The following is a 20,219-nucleotide window of genomic DNA, read 5'->3' as shown; positions in this document are numbered from 1 at the left end:
TGTCTACCATGATTTTAAGTTCTTTTAAAGAACATTCATAAATGTACGTACCAGATAGTACAGTTTTGCTTTCCCTTTATACTTTCATATTGTGGTGTCTGGAATAAAAAAACCTTTCCATCAGATTGTCTTTTTAAAGGCACATAGGAGTGCAAAAATAAAATGTTTAGATTATTTTCTTATTGCTTGTAAATAACTATGTGTTAAACTCCTGGAAGAGGGGTTAAACACAGTAAAAGTCTGCTCCAGAGAAGCAATACACTACTAGGAGCTAGCTGAACATGTCTGATGAGCCAATGACAAGAAAATGTGTATGGCCGCCAATCACCAGCTAGCTCACAGTACTGCATTGCTGCTCCTGGGCCTACCAAGAGGTTTGCTTTTTAAGGATACCAAGAGAATGAAGTAAAATGTGTAAACTGAAAAAAAAAATCTTTTAATAGGAAGTCTACTTGAAAATGTTTATTGTTTAAAAAGATAGATAATCCCTTTATTACCCATTCCCCAGTTTAGCATAACCAACACGGTTGTATTAATACACTTTTTACCTCTGTGATTACCTTGTATCTAAGCCTCTGCAGACTGTCCCCTTATCTCAGTTCTTTTGACAGACTTGCATTTTAGCCAATCAGTGCTGATTCATAAATAACTACAAAGAAGTGAGTGCAATGTTATCTATATGGCACACATGAACTAGCACTGTCTAGCTGTAAAAACTGTAAAAATGCACTGAGATAAGAGTCAGCCTCCAAGTTCTTAGAAATTAGCATATGAGCCTACCTAGGTTTAGCTTTCAACCAAAAATATCAAGAGAACAAAGCAAATTTGATAATAAAAGTAAAAAAAAAGTTGGAAAGTTGTTTGAAAAATTGCATGCCCTATCTGAATCATGCAAGTATAATTTCGACTAGACTGTCCCTTTACATCCGCATCCTCTGTATCATGAAAGTTTAATTTCGACTTTCCTGTCCCTTTAAAAGATATTACTTGTGACCAATAGTAATACAAAATGTAACCTTTGTTTCTCTGCAGTACTTCTTTTAATGAAATAGCGAGCGTGTAGAACCGGTACATAATACAGCTGATCTTTGCTCCTTGTTATTGTCTGCTATAGACATTGACTCATTCTCCTAGAGCTATGGCATTTCATCACTAGGTAGACAGTGATAACAAAGAAGAGTTACTCATATCCTTTTTACTATATTTTATTTTTATTCCCAGACCTGTACCTTAAATACAGAGATAGATACAAAAAGAACAACAAGGCTTCAGTGCGTTTTAATGGGCTGGTTATGTACAATTCCAAGACCAAACTTGATAATAGAGTGGGTATTAAAGGAACATTAAACGCTAAACAAATAATGATTTCAAAGCAAAGATTAGCCTGAGAATAATAAGCAGTATTTTGTTTTAAATTACTTTCATTGTTTAAATGTTTAAGGAATATGTGTAAAGTTTAGTTTCATAAAGCAATAGGCACCAACCACCATGTTGTACCCTTTGTGAGGCCAATCAGGGTCAGCTATAAATGTGTCACTAGAATGTGCAACCAATGACTGTGTGGAATATATAGCAGAGTCTGCACTTCAACTTTCAACAGGAATTGAAAAGCCAACAAAATCCAGGCATATTACAGAAAAAATGGACAAAATATATAATGAAAGGCAGCCCCGCCCACAAAGTACCAAGCAACATATAAATTAGAGCAGGGTTCGTCAAACTTTTTTTCCCCAAGACCCAGAGCAATGATACCACATACTTTCTGACCTTATTTTTATGCTTGGTCTGAAAATTTCTGAAGTAATATAAAAGATAACTGCCATTTTGGCAAAGTGACTAAAATGTGTGCATATCTTATCCGATTGTAGTTAAACTTGAAAGTGTTGTAAAAGGTAATAATGCACGCGCACACACACTCATACAATATACAACACACACCCTCATACAATATACAACACACACAAATACACTCATACAATATACAACACACACACAAAGACACTCTTACAATATACAACACACACACCCTCATACAATATACAACACACACACACAAACATCCTCATACAATATACAACACACACACACAAACACCCTCATACAATATACAACACACACAAACACCCTCATAAATATACAACACACACACACAAACACCCTCATAAATATACAACACACACACACAAACACCCTCATACAATATACAACACACACACACTCTCATACAACACACACACACACCCAGTGTCAAGACTCGGTAAACATGGTGTTGCGTCCCAGTAATCGGTCACGACCCGTAGTTTGAAGAACCCTGAATTAGAGCATTTAATTATAGCATTAACATGTTGCTTTAATAGATATTGTGCACCAGTGAAAGTATTTGGCATCCACCCCGTGCTCTGTAGTAATATGGCCATGGCAACCAAAGGAAGAAAAAAAAAGAAAAGATTAAGAGAGGTACAATACTATTGACTCGGGTTGTTCCGTTACCATCTTTATGGTACTATTTGCAGAGCTTTATTCATTTATTTAGATAGCTCATGAGTGAAATAAAACATCTTAAATATTCATGTTTCACTGCTCAATTATTCAATCAATTAAAAAAAAATAATAAAAATAATAAATAAAAATGATAAAATTAGTAAACAATGTTTTGTATCAAAGTGACTACACAAAATATTTAGAATGGGTCATTATATTACGTAGATTTCGCTAACAAAAATGACACCAATTGTACTTCAGGGGTAAAAGCTGCTGTTTAAAATCTCAAGCAAAATACAGGCACTGAAATTCTCTTCAATCACCCAGGGTGCAAAACATTGTTTTATTCACTTAGACAACAATCCATTTTAGCTCAGGCTCTATTATACATATAGCTATGGCTTTAATGGAAAGAAGAACATTGCTGTTTTATTTGTAAAGGATCAGTAAAGTCAAAATTAAACTTTCATTAATCAGATAGAGCAGCAATTAACCAACTTTCCACCTTGCGTTTACTATCAGGTTTGCTTAGTTCTCTTGGTATCTTTTGTTGGAGTAAACCTAGGCTCGGGAGCATCAATGCACTAATGGGAGCTAACTTCAGATTGGTGACTAAACCTATATGCTCCTTATCATTGGCTAATCTAAAGTGCTCAGTTTGCTCTCAGTAGTGAATTGCTGCTCTGGAGCCAACTTTTTAACAAAGGATACCAAAGGAACAAAGCAAATTTGAACACAGAACTAAATTGGAAAGTTACTTAAAATTGCATGATCTATCGGAATCATAAACGTTTACAATTTAAGTACTGACATTTCCATTATGGGCCGTGGTTTCCTGGAGCACAATCTGTTAAATTGTTTTAATAAAACTAAAGGAACAATTTCCAATAAACATGTGGGGGTGGGGGGTTATAGTACAGTTTCCCTTTAAATATATATACACACACATACTGTATATATATATAGATATATATATATATATATATATATATATATATATATATATACTGTGTGTATATATATATATATATATATATATATATATATAAATAAACCTTGAAAGCTACAGAGATATATTAGAATAATTACTGTTATAGTTTGTTGGTGATATTACTTGTTACTGAAAAAATGCTAATTACTGTGGACATTTAGTTCCAAATGGTTGATAACCCTTGAAAACGTGTAGGGCACTATAGCAATGAATGTACCACACTGTTTGTAGCTTAAAAGTAGCTATAATTCATTGATTTATTTACTTTTAGAACAAGTAATATGAAGTTCTGAAATGCCACAATCATAGTTTTATTGAATAATAATGGGTATTATCTTAGTCCTTTATACAAAATTAAAAAACAAAATTGTGTGTTTAACCCTTTAATATGCTCTAACGTTATACAGGAATTTACTTTATACTGGTTATGTTCCATTAACATAAATATGTTTATACCAATTATCTACAACAGGTTTCATTTCAGTAGCATTGTCTCTTTAAAGGGACATTGATCTTTTTTCCCCTCTACAGCTAATTTGGATTGTGGCCACACTTGTCAAGAAGAAAAATAATGTCTGTTTAAATAGAGCCAAACCCTTGTTTCCTAATGCTTATCGTGAAACGTTGCATACGTGCCACAACATGCTAATCCCATTGGCTTGTGCAGACATCAGTTTATCACCTTTTTTTTATAAGGAAACAGGAAAAAAAATAGAACAATTCTCTTTTCTTTAAAATATATCATTAATGTCTCCACATTTTTGTTTCATGTTGGCTGTAATACTGTATCGCAAAACAGGACTAGAGACAATGACATAAGCACTTGACAAGGAAATATAAATTATTAGCCGAAATAAAACCTCATTAAACAATATATTCAGAACTAGTGTGTCAATGTATGAATCAGTCTATCACCCAGGCATAAATAAAAAGCTAGAATACATTACTAGATGACAATTTAAATCGTACACTAGAAAATTCATATAAACAGGGAATTATTTTTGAATAGTCTATTTAAAGGGACATTTAAAGGTCAAGAAACCTAAAATGTTACTTTCATGATTATACAATTTAAAACATGTTTCCAATTTACTTAAAGCATCACATTTTGTTTGTTCTCCTGTAATTCTTTGTTGAAGAGATATATAGATAGGAGTCTGGAGCATTACATGACAGGAAATAGTTCTGTCATCTAGTGGTCTTTCTAATGTATAACATTGCTGCAAAACTGCTGCCATATAAGTACTGCAGACACATACAACCTCTCTTCTTTTCAACAAGGGATAAGAAAACAAAGAAAATTTGATAATAGAAGTAAATTGGAAAGCGGTTTCTAATCTTATGTTATATCTGAATCATGAAAGACAATTTTTAGGTTTTATGTCCCTTTAAACAGTTTGTAATTACAAGACATTACTGTTGTCTTGCTATTGAACAACATGTCCAACGTGTAAACATTTTAAAAACAAAATTAACATCTTGACAAGGCTAGCCAAAGTCATTATGTTAGTATAAAGTGGTTGTTTTTCCATTTATTATGTGCTAAAGCCATTTAGGGAAATATATGTAGCAGGGTTAGCCTTGATAAGTCAGCAGGGTGCTTTTCCAGCTCTAAAATTAGAAAAGTCTCAAAAATATATGGAAAAGGGGGTAAAACAATTAAAGAAAGTATATTGCAAAAGTTGTATTATTATGTATAACTAAACATTTTACAACAAAATCTCAAAGTATTAACTGTTGAACTGAATGGGGCTTAGTTAGAACATAACATTTGCTAGTCATGGTTTTAAATTAAAGTGATCCATATTTACAATATACTTTCAAAAGTGAAAAGAGTTGGCTTACTTTTTTCATTTTTACAGAATTAATCATCTATTTAAAACATGTATGACATTTCAGGCTCAGTCAACCCTTCTACAGATATTTTTTTTTAAAATAAACTTAAAAATCCAGTGCTCACTATTTTTGTAACTTTATTAATCTTTTGCACTCAGGCAAATTATTTCATTACAAACACTCAAGTGCAATTTCCAATGCATTTTACAACTTGAAAACATAGATCTGTGCTTGCTCTGTGCCAGATGCACATTGCAGCTCCTGAGCAGGTCGCTGCCAGTGAGTGAGTTGGCGCAGCGTACACACGTAACCGCCAATCACCAGCTGCGTCCTGCACAGGAGTGCCACTATGTATGAATCCTCTTTAAAAGGGACATGAAACCCATTATTTTCTTTCACGATTCAGGCAACGCATACCATTTTACCCAACTCTATAGTTTACTTCTATCATCAAATTTGCTTCATTCTCTTGGTGTCTTGGTAAGAATAAATAAATAAAATTTGATAAAAGGAGTAAAGTAGAAAGTTGCTCAATATTGCATGCTCTGTCTGAATCATGGAAGAAAACAAATTGAGTTTCCATATTCCTTTAACCCCTTAACGACCGAGGACGTGCAGGGTACGTCCTCAAAAAAAGGCAGTTAACGCCTGAGGACGTACCCTGCACGTCCTCGGTGTGGAAAGCAGCTGGAAGCGATCCTGCTCGCTTCCAGCTGCTTTCCGGTTATTGCACTCTGTGGCCCTCTCTGCACCGGACATCGATGGCCGGTATCGTTGGTGGGTGGGAGCAGACTTGGGAGGCGGCCATCGATGCGCCGTGTAACGTGCAGGGGGCGGGATCGGGGCGCGCGCGTGCACGGGGGGGGTGGCAGGCGGGCGTGTGCGGGAGGGAACCGCTACACTACAGAAAACAAATCTGAAAATAACTAATAAATATGGAAAAAAATATATATCTTGTAAAGTTTCTAAGTGATTTGCAAGTGGTGGGAGGTTGGTGGGGGGAAGCTACACTACAGAAAAAGGCATTAAAAAAAAAAAAAAAAAAAAAAAAAAAAAGATTCCTCTTTTTACTAAACTGGGTACTGGCAGACAGCTGCCAGTACCCAAGATGGCGCCCGCTAAGGCGGAGGGGGAGGGTTAGAGAGTTGTTTGGTGGGGGATCAGTGAGGTTGGGGGCTAAGGGGGATCCTACAAAGCAGCATATGTAAATATGCTTAAAAAAACAAACAAACAAAAAAAACAAAAAACAAATATACCTTTTATTTTAGTACTGGCAGAGTTTCTGCCAGTACTTAAGATGGCGGGGACAATTGTGGGGTGGGGGAGGGAAGAGAGCTGTTTGGGAGGGATCAGGGGGTCTGATGTTTCAGGTGGGAGGCTGAGCTCTACACTAAAGCTAAAATTAACCCTGCAAGCTCCCTACAAGCCACATAATTAACCCCTTCACTGCTAGCCTTAATACACGTGTGATGCGCAGCGGCATTTAGTGGCCTAATTACCAAAAAGCAACACCAAAGCCACATATGTCTGCTATTTCTGAACAAAGGGGATCCCAGAGAAGCATTTACAACCATTTGTGCCATAATTGCACAAGCTGTTTGTAAATGATTTCAGTGAGAAACCTAAAATTGTGAAAAATTTAACGTTTTTTTTTTTTTTAATTTGACCGCATTTGCGGTGAAATGGTGGCATGAAATATACCAAAATGGGCCTATATCAATACTTGTCTACTACACTACACTAAAGCTAAAATTACCCCAAAAAGCTCCCTACATGCTCCCTAATTAACCCCTTCACTGCTGGGCATAATACACGTGTGGTGCGCAGTGGCATTTAGTGGCCTTCTAATTACCACAAATCAATGCCAAAGCCATATATGTCTGCTATTTCTGAACAAAGGGGATCCCAGAGAAGCATTTACAACCATTTATGCCATAATTGCACAAGCTGTTTGTAAATAATTTCAGTGAGAAACCAAAAGTTTGTGAAAAAATTTGTGAAAAAAGTGAACGATTTTTTGTATTTGATCGCATTTGGTGGCATGAAATATACCAAATGGGCCTAGATCAATACTTTGGGATGTTTTCTAAAAAAAAATATTTACATGTCAATGGATATTCAGAGATTCCTGAAAGATATCAGTGTTCCAATGTAATTAGCGCTAATTTTGAAAAAATAAATGGTTTGGAAATAGCAAAGTGCTACTTGTATTTATGGCCCTATAACTTACAAAAAAAGCAAAGAAGATGTAAACATTGAGTATTTCTAAACTCAGGACAAAACTTAGAAACTATTTAGCATGGGAGTTTTTTGGTGGTTGTAGATGTGTAACAGATTTTGGGGGTCAAAGTTAGAAAAAGTGTGTTTTTTTCCATTTTTTCCTCATATTTTATAATTTTTTTTATAGTAAATTATAAGATATGATGAAAATAATGGTATCTTTAGAAAGTCTATTTAATGGCGAGAAAAACGGTATATAATATGTGTGGGTACAGTAAATGAGTAAGAGGGAAATTACAGCTAAACACAAACACAGCAAAAATTTAAAAATAACCTTGGTCCCAAACGGTCAGAAAATGGAAAAGTGCTGTGGTCATTAAAGGGTTAAGACTTGGCTGATCTGTTATTCTATAACAGCGGAACAGAAATGTCTGTTACAAGGTGTTTACTGACAATTAATATGCTTCATAACCTGACAGGTCGGGTTACAATAGCTTCCTCAAAGAAAATCTGAAAAAGGCAATTATTATTTTCTTCTAAAAAATTGTGAAATTCCAGATTTCCTTGAAGAAAAACAAAACAGAAACTTCCTTATCCAGCTAGTACCAGTAGTAACACGCTTTCATACTGGTCCATGCAAATACGTTGGATGACTACCAATTAGAAAACATCTAATATAATCGCTATTTTATGTAGGTAGAAATACAAGTGGCCCAGATACAGCTAACTCAACCAAATGAGATCATTTCTTTATTTAAAATTAAGCAACTAATATATATGATCAACTATTTAAAAAGCACCTGCCATAAACACAATGCACATAGCTGAGTAAAGTTAATAACAAGGTGGCAACAGAGCCTCTGGATGATTCTCCCAGGAGCCTTTGGATGATTCTGTTCGGAGAAGGCGGTTTGGCCCATTTACCACAGAATGCTAAATATTTTAATTACACAACCATTTTTACACTTTCTTTCCTAGCACAACAAAAACTGCACTATGAAAACCAATATAATACATTTTGCTATAAAAATGTGTCAAATCTAAACTTTCACGATTCCGCTCATACAATTTTAAACAACTTTTCAATGTACTCTTTGTATCCTTTGTTGAAAAACATACCTAGGTAGGCTCATGAGTAGCAATGCACTGCTGGGAACTAGCTGTTGACTGGTGGCTGCACATATATGCCTCTTGTAATTGGTTTACCCAATGCATTCAGCTAGCTCCCAGTAGTGCATTGCTGCTCCTTCAAAAAAGGATACCAAAAAAAGTGAAGCTAATTTGATAATAGAAGTAAATTGGAAAGTGGTTTAAAATGTTATACTCTATCTGAATCATGAATGAAAAAAAAAACTGTTTCATGTTACTTTAAAGTATAGATTTATAGAAAAGTATAGAATAAGAGATGACACTGAGAAGATGTAGCATTCATATTGTTAAAGGGACACTTAACCCACATTTTTTCTTTTGTGAATTAGATAGAGCATGACATTTTAAGCAACTTTCTAATTTACTCCTATTATCACATTTTCTTTATTCTCTTTGTATCTATTTGAAAAGCAAGAATGTCAGTTTAGATGCCAGCCCATTTTGGTGAACAACCTGGGTTGTTCTTGCTGATTGGTGGATAAATTCACCCACCAATAAACAAGTGCTGTCCAGTGTACTGAACCAAAAATTGTCTGGCTCCTTAGCTTAGATGCCTTCTTTTTCAAATAAAAATAGCAAGAGAATGAAGAAAAATTAATAGGAGTAAATTAGAAAGTTGCTTAAAATTGCATGCTCTATCTAATTCACCAAAGAAAAAAACTGTGTTCAGTGTCCCTTTAAGAGACAGAGAATGATATAGAACTACAGAATGTTAGGAGCCAAAGCATCACTATCCTCACGATTTATAAAGCCCTGTTTGAGAAAACCAAGACGAAGCATATAAGAATTTCATTGACAACAAACGTAAAAAATGACATATGGTGAACTTACCTATGAAAGGGATGGATGCCAGGGAGTCCCCAGGTGAATTAGAGCCGGACGCTTTCTTCTGTTCAATTCTTTTTATATTTACTTCTCGACGGGCATCATTGGGCAACCAGCAGGTAGTGTCTGATACAGTCTCCTGCTCATTGACTGCAAAGATGTACGATGGGTGTCTTATAGGCTGTGGTGTCTGGCGGCCAGATGGAGGTTTTTCCCTCAAAACTACTGAATCTTTTAAATCCCCAGAATTGAATTCTGTAGTGAATTGCTGGACATTTTCTTCAGAGCTATGCCTTTTTTGAAGTTCTACATGGTCAGAGGTAGTTGTACTATTTGTAGCTTGGGGTTCTGATTTGGGGATAATTGGAGGAGATGAAGGTGAAATAGAAGATTTGATACTAGAGCCAGAGTCTGTCTGTGGCTTTTTCGGCAAGCTTACAGGACTACTTATATGTATGTGGTTCACTACTTTTTGGTCTTTTATGACATTATCTTCTAATTTTACATTAAGAGAAAATGGTTTAGCTGCATTAGGATTTGAGGCTTTCACAGAGTTACTTTTAGAAATAGCAAAACCTGGTCTTTCAGATAAAGTCTGTCTAGGATGTGCAACTCTGCAAGATGAAGTCTGAAAGTTTCTAGTAGGTTGTACAGTTTTTACATCAGATGGAACTTTTTGTAGTGGATGTGAGGAGGTCAAAACTCTAGAACCAACTCGTCTATTGTCAGAACTGTAGGCAAGAGGGGCTGCGGCATAATTAGGTGATCGAATAGACATATGCAATGTATGCTGTCTAGGTCGCTCATAAATACCTCTTCTATCATCTTGCTCAGTAAATCCTGACCATTTATAATTGTGCTTTCGCTCTACATTAGATTCTTGAGAATCTGGAACAAAGTGTTTGTCACCCTGCCTTTCAAGATAATCCCATGATTCCGATCTGTGGTTACGGGGAACAAAGACTGGTGTTGTCAAAGTATCTTGAGAAGCACTTCTGGGCCATTCTTTCATTAACACTGTATCTTCTAATCTTTCTTGAGAAACACTCCTTTGCCGAATTTGGGCAGACTGAGGAACTCTGTCATGGGAGGTACTTCTTCGACGCACTTGCACAGAAGGGCGATTTGGCAACATTGGGTTGTAATCATTTGTGTTTTGCGATGCTGCTCTAAGGCTGTCTAGTCTTTCCTGTATTGTTCTGCAGCCATACATTTGCAAACGTCTATTATCAATATATTCTTTGTAGGTTTTATAGTTTCGCCAGTCTATATGCTGGTGGGAATTTGGGGATAAATAATGATTTGTAGGAGATGGAGATTCTTCCCCTTGGATTGCTGTCCTAGAGTTAAACATGCTTTCAGTATGTCCTCCGTAGCTAGGTGGTTTACCCATTAATCCATTATTATCTAACTGCCGACTAAATGGAACTATCGGCACTAAAGTGGGAGTGGCAGAAGGTGGTGATGTGGTCCTTGTTTTTGTTTTAAAAGTAGATGGATCTGCTAAACCATACCTTACCTCTTCAGTCCTGTGTGAGGGGCCAGCTCGATTGACTCTAACTGATGAACGATCTACAACCTTCTCGGAAGGCACAATAATAGTTCTAACAGCTTCATTGCTAATACACACTGCTGTGTTTGATTTAACAATATCCGTTGGTGAAGGAGGCACTTGTATTTCAACTCTGTAACTTCTGTCTGGTGGTGTTGCTGTCCGCACTGGCCGAATAGATTGCTGCTTAACCAATGAGGAGCTTGGAGGTGGAACTTCAACTGGCTGTGCCATGACCGTTGCAGTTGGCTTTATTCTGGGATAACATATCGGTGGAGGTTCAGGGATATTGTGGGCATTTCCACTGTAGGCTTCATTTCCTTTTAGGTAAGCATCTTGGGAATATGCCTAGGCAGAAATATAAAATTTTTAGAAAACCAAACATTAAATATGAGAAATTGTATTAAGGTATACCAGCTAGTTTTTAATACTAAATATATAACACACACACACACGGGGCTTGAATATTCCAGTGGTCCAATAGTCCTGTACCATTGTGATATTTTTACATACATACATACATATATATATAAAAAATACATACATACATATATATATATATATATATATATATATATATATATATATATATATATATATATATATATATATACACACACACACACATATATGTGTATATAGGTGTGTATATATATATATATATACATATATATATATATATATACATATATATATATATATACATATACATATATATATATATATATATATATATATATAACGCACACAAACATTTATATAAATATATAAACACACATATATATTTATTTATACACACATTTATATACATATATACCAACATACACACACAGAGATAGACACTTATATACACATTTAATGTGTGATAAAATGTAGTAAATTTAATAAGCTCGAAATTATACTACAAAAAATTACCTGATGTGTAAATAAGTGGTGGATCAACACCTCTTTAAATGAATGAAAATATTTAAAAGGTAGCATACAAATGTCAACATATTTAGTTAGCATTGTAAACAGCCAGCCTATGAAATAAACTAAGCAATACATTTGTCCAAAATATTTTCGTTCTACTTTGTGAAATAAGAACTTACCTTGCACTTTACAGATTGGCTTCTAAGAAAAATGGTTAAATTAAATTTGGCACGTCTCACCCATTTCACCTGAGTAACGTAAGACGCTTCAGTAATCATTTTGACACAATTACAGCATACAAGGGTTTAAAGGGAATTAGGGTGATAAAATAAAATGCTGAAAGCTAAAAATTATTTTACTAAATCATATCATTTAAGACATAAATGCTTCGTGTCCATTGCCATTAAGCAAGTGCTGACTGCAGAGCATATCAATGCAGTGAAGGAAAAAAAATTAGAAATGCCATCCAAGGGTTTTTATACAGTTCAGGTGTGGTATCATATTACAGCATTTCCTGCTTGAACTGTAACATGCTTATTGCCTGTCTATTCCTTGCAATCATAAGGTTATAAAGCCTGTGTATGCAGCCATGAACATAGCAGAACTACAGAAGGGGAGGGCGAGGCTCGGAACCCTGGTGCAACAAACACAAATCTTCTACAGACAGTGTTCCACAGTGTTATTTTTCACAATTGTATGGGGAAAATCATCTTCAAGCAGCACATGCAGATTTTCATGTTAACCATTAACCAAGCATTAAACAACCAGGCTGTGTTAACAGGCTAGGGGTTTCAGACATATTAAATGAAGAAGAAAAAAATAAACATTCCATATAAAGATCACAGAAATGGCTTCTGTGCGTTTCTTACCAGTGCTGTGACATCCTTTGGAAACTGCAGCTGGCAGAAAATAAAGCACTGTAAAAGCTGCTTACAGATGTAAAGACTGAATTATGTTGTCATATTGATGCCGGGTACAGCAAGCTAAAAATACATCTACACAGATTTCTCTGGAAGGTACCAAAAGAAGCATAGGGCGGTGGAACAGATTAATCCCAGTTTCCTCCTAAATAGCTGGTGTGTCACACATATTGCCTGTTTCATATATCCCTTGTACATGCTGAAGAATACAAGTCAATAGAGGTATTTTGGTGCTTCCTCTCTGCAACATGTAGATAGCCCTAGTTGCATGCTACAGATATCTGCTTCCACTAGAGCAATTACGTGCTCTCCCCTGAGCTTTCAGCAACACAGCTTATAGATGACGAAACGAATGCTCTATTATTCATCTGAAAAAGTGTGGCTTCCCATACATTTTGAACTAGAAGCTCAGCTCTCAGCTGACTGCAGCTGCCTTTTTAACATTCCAGCTAAAATTAGAATAATGCCACTGAAGAGATTTCTTCATTTTTGTTACACATCATTAGATGGACTTTTCAATGAGATCTGTGTTCTGATTTGGTATTTGCTGTTGGAAAAGATCATTTGTCACAGACTGTACTAAAGTAGCCTTTCTATACTGTGTTAAAAAAAAAGCTCTTTCATGGCATGGAAGCTTATCTTCTCCAAACCTCTAAGGCACATAAAGTTAACCAATTTGACTGTCAATGAGGGCTGAAACACACAGCAACCCTGTCTAGCTACCATGAGATTAAATGCACATTTCTCAAAGCTTAACATTAGCAAATAAGTTAAACAAAGTTTGTTCTGTAATTTGCTTTAAAAAATAATAAAATCATTAAATAAGTTATGAACATACAACCAGGTTTACTACGAAAGAACAGAATTTATCTAGACAAGAAGTAAAATATTGTAATAAAAACAAAATGATTAACATTGTTCATTTGTATTTAGATTTTGTACAAAACCGCTACGTGAAACAATGTTTATTTAGGGCATGCCAAACGTTTTCTATGAAATAACATTAAAGGGACACTAAACCCAAATTTTTTTTTTCGTGATTCAGATAGAGCATGATATTTTAAGCAACGTTCTAATTTACTCCTATTATCAAATTATTATCTCTTGGTATCTTTATTTGAAATGCAAGAATTTAAGTTTAGATGCCAGCCCATTTTTGGGTTGTTCTTGCTGATTGGTGGATAAATTCATCCACCAATAAAAAAAGTGCTGTCTAGAGTTCTGAACCAAACAAAAAGCTTAGATGTCTTTTTTCAAATAAAGATAGCAAGAGAACGAAGAAAAATTGACAATAGGAGTAAATTAGAATGTTGCTTAAAATTGCATGCTCCATCTGAATCAGGAAAGAGAAAATTAGGGTTCAGTGTCCCTTTAAATAACAAATCCAACTCTCATATAATATTATAATAACCATCAGCTCAAAATAATTCACTGCCTGAGCTATGCCAGTATATGCTGCATCATTTTACAAGCATAAAACAAACTATGAGCTCTTCTGTTTCTTATTACAGATATATATATAGTATTGTGATATGCAATGGAATCCCAGGATCACAGTGATTTGTCATGACCACATCGGGTTGCAACAGCTGGATAATGCAAGTTAAACCACCAATCCTGTATACCACTTCTATCTAATTTACTTTTATTATCAAATTACCTGTGCTCTCTTGGTATCTTGTTTAAACGAGAGTCATAAGCTCAGGAGTGTGCACGTGTCTGAAGCACTTTAGAGCAGCAAGAATGTTATCCATCTGCAAGAGCACTAAATGGCAGCGCTATTTCCTGCCATATAGTGCTCCAGACACATACCTAGGTATCTCTTCAACAAAGAATATCATGAACAAAGACAATTTAATAAAAGTAAATAGGAAACTATTGTGAATTGTTTGTCCTGTCTGAAACACAAAAGAAAACATTTGGGCTGCATATCCCTTAGAAAATTAAATTCTTAGCACAGGGTTGAGACCGGGATCCATGGCTCCTATATTTGTATTTCTGATTTTATGATATACATTTATCTGTCGCACTTCACTGACAGCTCTTGAATTGTGAGCTCAGGCTCCTAAGTTGCAAACTAGCATTAAAAGGATGTTAAACAGTGGGAGTTTGCAATATAAAACGTTTATGTTCGGTTAAAAAAAAACAAAACAAAAAAAAAAACCTTGCAATATATCTTTATTATTTATTTTGTCCCATTTTCTTTTAATTTAACTGAAAATTGTTGGTTTTCTAAGTAACAAATTAATGGAAGCTACCATGCTTGAACTTAAAGGGACATTGTACTGAAGAAATCACCACCTACACTGGAACCATGAATAACCGATTTATTCTTTATAGAAAGGCTATGTAAACAGGAGACAATAGAACTAAGTAATCTCCATGTGGGGGTAGGAGAGAGACAGATTTTTAAAACTGAAATAGCTGGTTGGTATTGACATGCCAATTCTGGCTGGTCACAAACTATGTTTAGGAATAGAAAATGTTAGCAGGTCTGCTTTACCTGCAGGCTCAGCACATTTTTAAGGGCATGTCCTTGAGAAGAATAGGTGTTTGGTTTAAACATGTATTTAAAATACAAAAATAAAAATGAAGTAACAATTTCCAATACTCAACAAATCATTTGGAACACCTTAAAGGGACAGTTCACCCAAAAACTTTCTCCCCTTTAAATTATTCCCAATGATCCTTTTTACCTGCTAGAGTGTATTAAATTGGTTGCAAGTAGCTCCTTTACTCATATTTCAGCATTTGAAATAGCTGATTTAGCTTGTGGTTTCCCAACCTATACTGAAAGTTTTGATACTGGCGTATACGCTATTGACAAGCCTAAGTAAACACAGCCAGCAGAAGAAGTTACACCCTCAGTGGAGGGCATGATAGCTAAGTAATAAAATTGTAATTTTCCATTGTTCTCTCTATGTATTGAGCTTTGGTGTTCCAGACAAATATAAGATAAGGAAGCAAGTCTGTGTACATAAAAGTGATAACATAATGAGATCTGAAAATACCTGAAGCTCAACCCATTGTAATAGGCTGTGGTTTAAAAGCACGAAACCAGCTACTTCAGATACACAAATAAACCTGAAAATGCAATTTCTCAAATATTTTATACTCTGCAGTTGGTATAACAAGTCATTTAAAATACATTTATGGAAAAACAATTTTACAGTGTACTGTCCCTTTAAGGGGAAACAATTGTTATAGTCCAGTGCCCCTTTAAGTCTATTTACCTCTCGTTTCTGCTGAGGACCATAAGGGACAGCTATAAACCAGGCTGTGTAAAATATAGGTTTGTAAAGTAATTATCTAACAGGGTTTCCGCACAGCCTTGTTCACAAACACCTTTTTATTGCCAGATTTACATCTATTCCTAATTCTCTTCAGCCGAAAGAAAGATACATAGAAAACGTAAGTTCAAATATGGCAGTGCCCACTACTTTATAGAAACTAAACCTTTACACTTCTATCTTTAACATTTTAACTAATATAATTGTAAAAAACTAATACATTTACATATTATTCTCAGGCTAATCTTTGTTTTGAATACACCATTATGTTTAGCATTTATTTACGGTTACATATCCCTATAAAATATCTATATATTATCTATATATAAGAAGATATTTTAGCCAAATGTACATCCGCATAAACCTCATTCAAACTCCAGAATAAGAATGAGGCTACTGTATAAGAATAGTGTGTCATATCACATGACTGTTTTCAGATTGGCTCATTGCAAGTTAATTGGCATGTAAAGAATGTTTAGCTACAGTGCTTTGCAATTCATTAGAAGCTGCCAGTTCTGACCTTACCACAACTGTATTTTTACAGGAATTCCAAGCTTCTCCAGTATATTTAACTATTCTCTTGATTTTTAACTGATTAGGAAAAAGCAGATTACCAACTGCATCAAATCTAAGAGGATATTGGTCAAACAAATAATAGGAGATCTTATGTCTGCAATACATGTTTTTACAGGTTTAGTTGTATGTCTGACTATTCTGTGGCTGTATTTAAATGTCTGGTTGTTATTTTCAACCACAATATTACACATGTTTTAAAGTGAAATGGAGAGTTTTATTCATTTAGATCAGGATGACCATACTTTAGTGAGAAAGGGTCTAACTCTTGTTATGAGGCTTGCAAGTGCTATTTGTTATACACAACAGCCTCCTGATCATCTGGTCATCACTTACAGATCTACTGGCATATCCTGATCTACCTTTTGATATAGATATATAAATAAAATGGAAGTAAATTAGAAAGTTATTTACAGACGTGCGCTATCTGAATGGGAAAAAAAATTGGGGTTTCACGTCCCTTAAATGTGCTAATTCTTATAACAAATTTTTTAAACAATTTTTTTTATGCAAGCAATTTTTAATTAGCCCTTTTAGGATATGCACCGATCTCAACCTATTTTATGTCCCTTTAAGCATTTAAGTTAAACTGTAATGCACATGAAAATGTCAGAAACTTTATGTGCAACCAGGTAACTCATAATCTGATTTTGCTACCATGTTCCAATATTTTTTATAAAGTCTTGAAAAAAGAAACTCCAGCCTTGGCAGATTGCATGAAAAAAAACTTTATTATACCATGGTCCACACACAAAAACGTTTCATACCTGTGCTAGGTCATTAGCACAGGTCTGAAACAATGTTTTTTCTGTGGACCATGGTACAATAAAGTTTTTTTCATGCAATCTGCCAAGGCTCGAGTTTCATTATTCAAGACTTCCTGATACGGAGGGGTGGCTGATTCCTTGCTCCTGTGTCTAATTGTTTGGTTGCTGTTCTCCATATCATTGCTTCCTATATTTTCATAAAACAGCAAAGAGAAACTTTACATTAATTGAACAATCTAAAACATCTCTATCATGTAACATTTAAACATTATTTTATTTATTCATTTTTGCATAAAAATGCGAACATAAACTTGTTAAAAATGGATAGTGAAAAACAGGAAATGGCATTAATAGCTCGTTGGCTAGTGAGGACAACTCTCACAGCTAGCTAGCTGGTCAGGAACTCTCCTCCAAAAGTGTGAAATAAAAACTTGTTTAAATAATCACAAGAGCAATAATAAACTTTATAAAACAAACCATTTACATTTGGCAAGTAAAAAGACTAATGGCATTACACTGTCAGTGCTTTATACAGACCAACAGCTGTATACAGACTAAACAACAACCGTATAATTTGAAGGACAAGAAACGCGTAGTATAAATTTGGAGTAGGAGACTTCTGGGCCCACTAGCTTATTCTGCCCCAGTAAAACTGCAAACAATGACTCAGTCTACCCACAAGCATCATTATTTGGTGTTGGATACCTGGTGAGTACCCTCCATTAGTAATGTGTAGTTAATTGTTTGCTACCCATGATACACTAAATGTGCCGCCGTCTGATTTTATTTCAATAACTGTTATAAACTTGGCATTAAAGGGACAGAAAACATCTTGAGATTTTAATATAAAATGTTTAGTTATGCGTAATTAAACTACTTTGCAATACCCTTTTGTGATTTATTTTGCCCCCTATTCATTTAATTTTGCTCTGAATATTGAGAATTTTGTAATTCTCAGAACATAAAATGCAGCCTGCTAATGTATCAAGGCTAACTCTGAAACATATCTTCCCTTAATTGCCTTCATCAGATAACAACTGCAAAACAATTCACTTATACTAACCGTGACTGTTATTAACCTTGATGAATGCAGACTAAAGCCCAGATTGGCTCCTTCAAATAAGACAAAATGGTGAGTAGGGGTTGAAAAACAATTGCAGTGAAAAGTTTGTTCATTTCTTTTTAAAAAAAAAAGTTTAGCACTTGTGTTGCTATAGAATAACATATCAGCCAACAGGGAAGTGCATGTTTGGTGTAGAAGCTTTCATATAAAATAAACATATGTTTAATTAGTTTGCTGCAACACACCCTAAAATACTTTCTCCTCTGGATTGGTGCAGTCTGCAGAATGCTGATCAACTTTACTGAACACTTCAAACCCAGGTAGAATAAATCAGTCTACTGAGGCAGGAAGACCACATGCTGTATATGATCTAACTACAAATACAATGGAACACAAGTCAAAATTAAACTTTCAAGATTCAGATACAGCACACAATTGTAAAATCTTTCCAAACCATTCCATTATTAACATATGTGCACAATCTCTTTACATGAACACTTTCTGATGCACCAGCTCCTACTGAACATGTGCAAAATTTCACAGTATATACTTGTTTGCATTTTATTAGCGGATGGCTGTCACATGATGCGTTGGAAAGGAATTAAAGCTAGCAACAAGATATGATAATTTATTGAGAATTTCACAACCATTTGTCAGCACATTGATTAGGCCAACTGGTACAAAAAAGCTCTCCAAATAACACAGCAATATATGAAGATAAAAAGATTAGATTGTAAGCTCCACGTCCTCTATCCTATACTGTTCTCTACTGTATAAAATGTGCGAATACCTTTTACAGACAGTGCTATGTAAAGAACGACTGCTCTCACGTTACATTACAGAACATACAAACATTTAAAGATAAAAGAACGACTGCTCTCACAGAACATACAAACATTCCCAGGTAAAGAACAACTGCTCTCACGTTACATGACAGAACATACAAACATTCCCAGGTAAAGAGCACCTGCTCTCACGTTACATTACAGAACATACAAACATTCCCAGGTAAAGAACAACTGCTCTCACGTTACATTACAGAACATACAAACATTCCCAGGTAAAGAACAACTGCTCTCACGTTACATTACAGAACATACAAACATTCCCAGGTAAAGAACAACTGCTAGAACAAAAAAGGTGGAGTCCCGAATTATCGTGTATAGTGCTAGTATGGAGCAAAGTCACTGCGGTAAACACATTACATCACAGACCCAATAGGTATTAATAAACCATACAGCCGTAGTGCGGTATCAAAGTTCCCCCCTCCTCTCATCTATGAAGCATCCGGTCCTGCGGTGTCCGCAGTGTTCCGGTGGCTGAGCGTCTCAAGCCTGCCCGGTGTGTCAAACAAGCTGCGTCCGCTGTTAGTACATGTGATCCCTCATCAGACGTTCCTGGAGGGAGGGGGGGGGGCGGGAACCACCTATCTGTCCTCTGTGTGGTCTCTCACTGGATTGGTGGACAACTTAGTGACATTAGTTTATAATGGCCCTGAATTTAGGGTAGATATATATATATATATCTTTCACTACTGAATATGGCCAATCCCTAATATAATATGTCTTCATTGGACTTTTATCTCTGCAATTCTCTTAGTTCCTTTCCAGTATCACCATTTGTTACCTCCCTTAACATTA

At 35.3% G+C, this 20,219-nt stretch overlaps 1 protein-coding gene across 5 annotated transcripts in view; it reads right to left on the bottom strand.

Moving 5' to 3' along the window:
• The window catches only part of ARHGAP21 (Rho GTPase activating protein 21), a 327,556-nt gene that overhangs the window by 68,479 nt on the left and 238,858 nt on the right, over nucleotides 1–20,219 (bottom strand). For 2 of the 5 annotated variants that reach the window (XM_053713937.1, XM_053713936.1), the window contains exons 7-8: nucleotides 12,836–12,865; nucleotides 9,509–11,402 (exon numbers count right to left, since the gene is read on the bottom strand). In XM_053713937.1, the coding sequence (XP_053569912.1) occupies nucleotides 9,509–11,402; nucleotides 12,836–12,865 (1,924 nt within the window). Of the gene's footprint in view, nucleotides 1–9,508; nucleotides 11,403–12,145; nucleotides 12,785–12,835; nucleotides 12,866–20,219 lie in introns of those variants that run through there. The other 3 variants (XM_053713938.1, XM_053713940.1, XM_053713939.1) reach the window with 3 other exon arrangements.

The sequence above is a fragment of the Bombina bombina genome, chromosome 5 (assembly GCF_027579735.1).
Source record: "Bombina bombina isolate aBomBom1 chromosome 5, aBomBom1.pri, whole genome shotgun sequence".
Classification (NCBI taxonomy): domain Eukaryota; kingdom Metazoa; phylum Chordata; class Amphibia; order Anura; family Bombinatoridae; genus Bombina; species Bombina bombina.
Note: the sequence above shows the minus strand (reverse complement) of the source record. Positions and strands in the feature narration are given on the sequence as shown.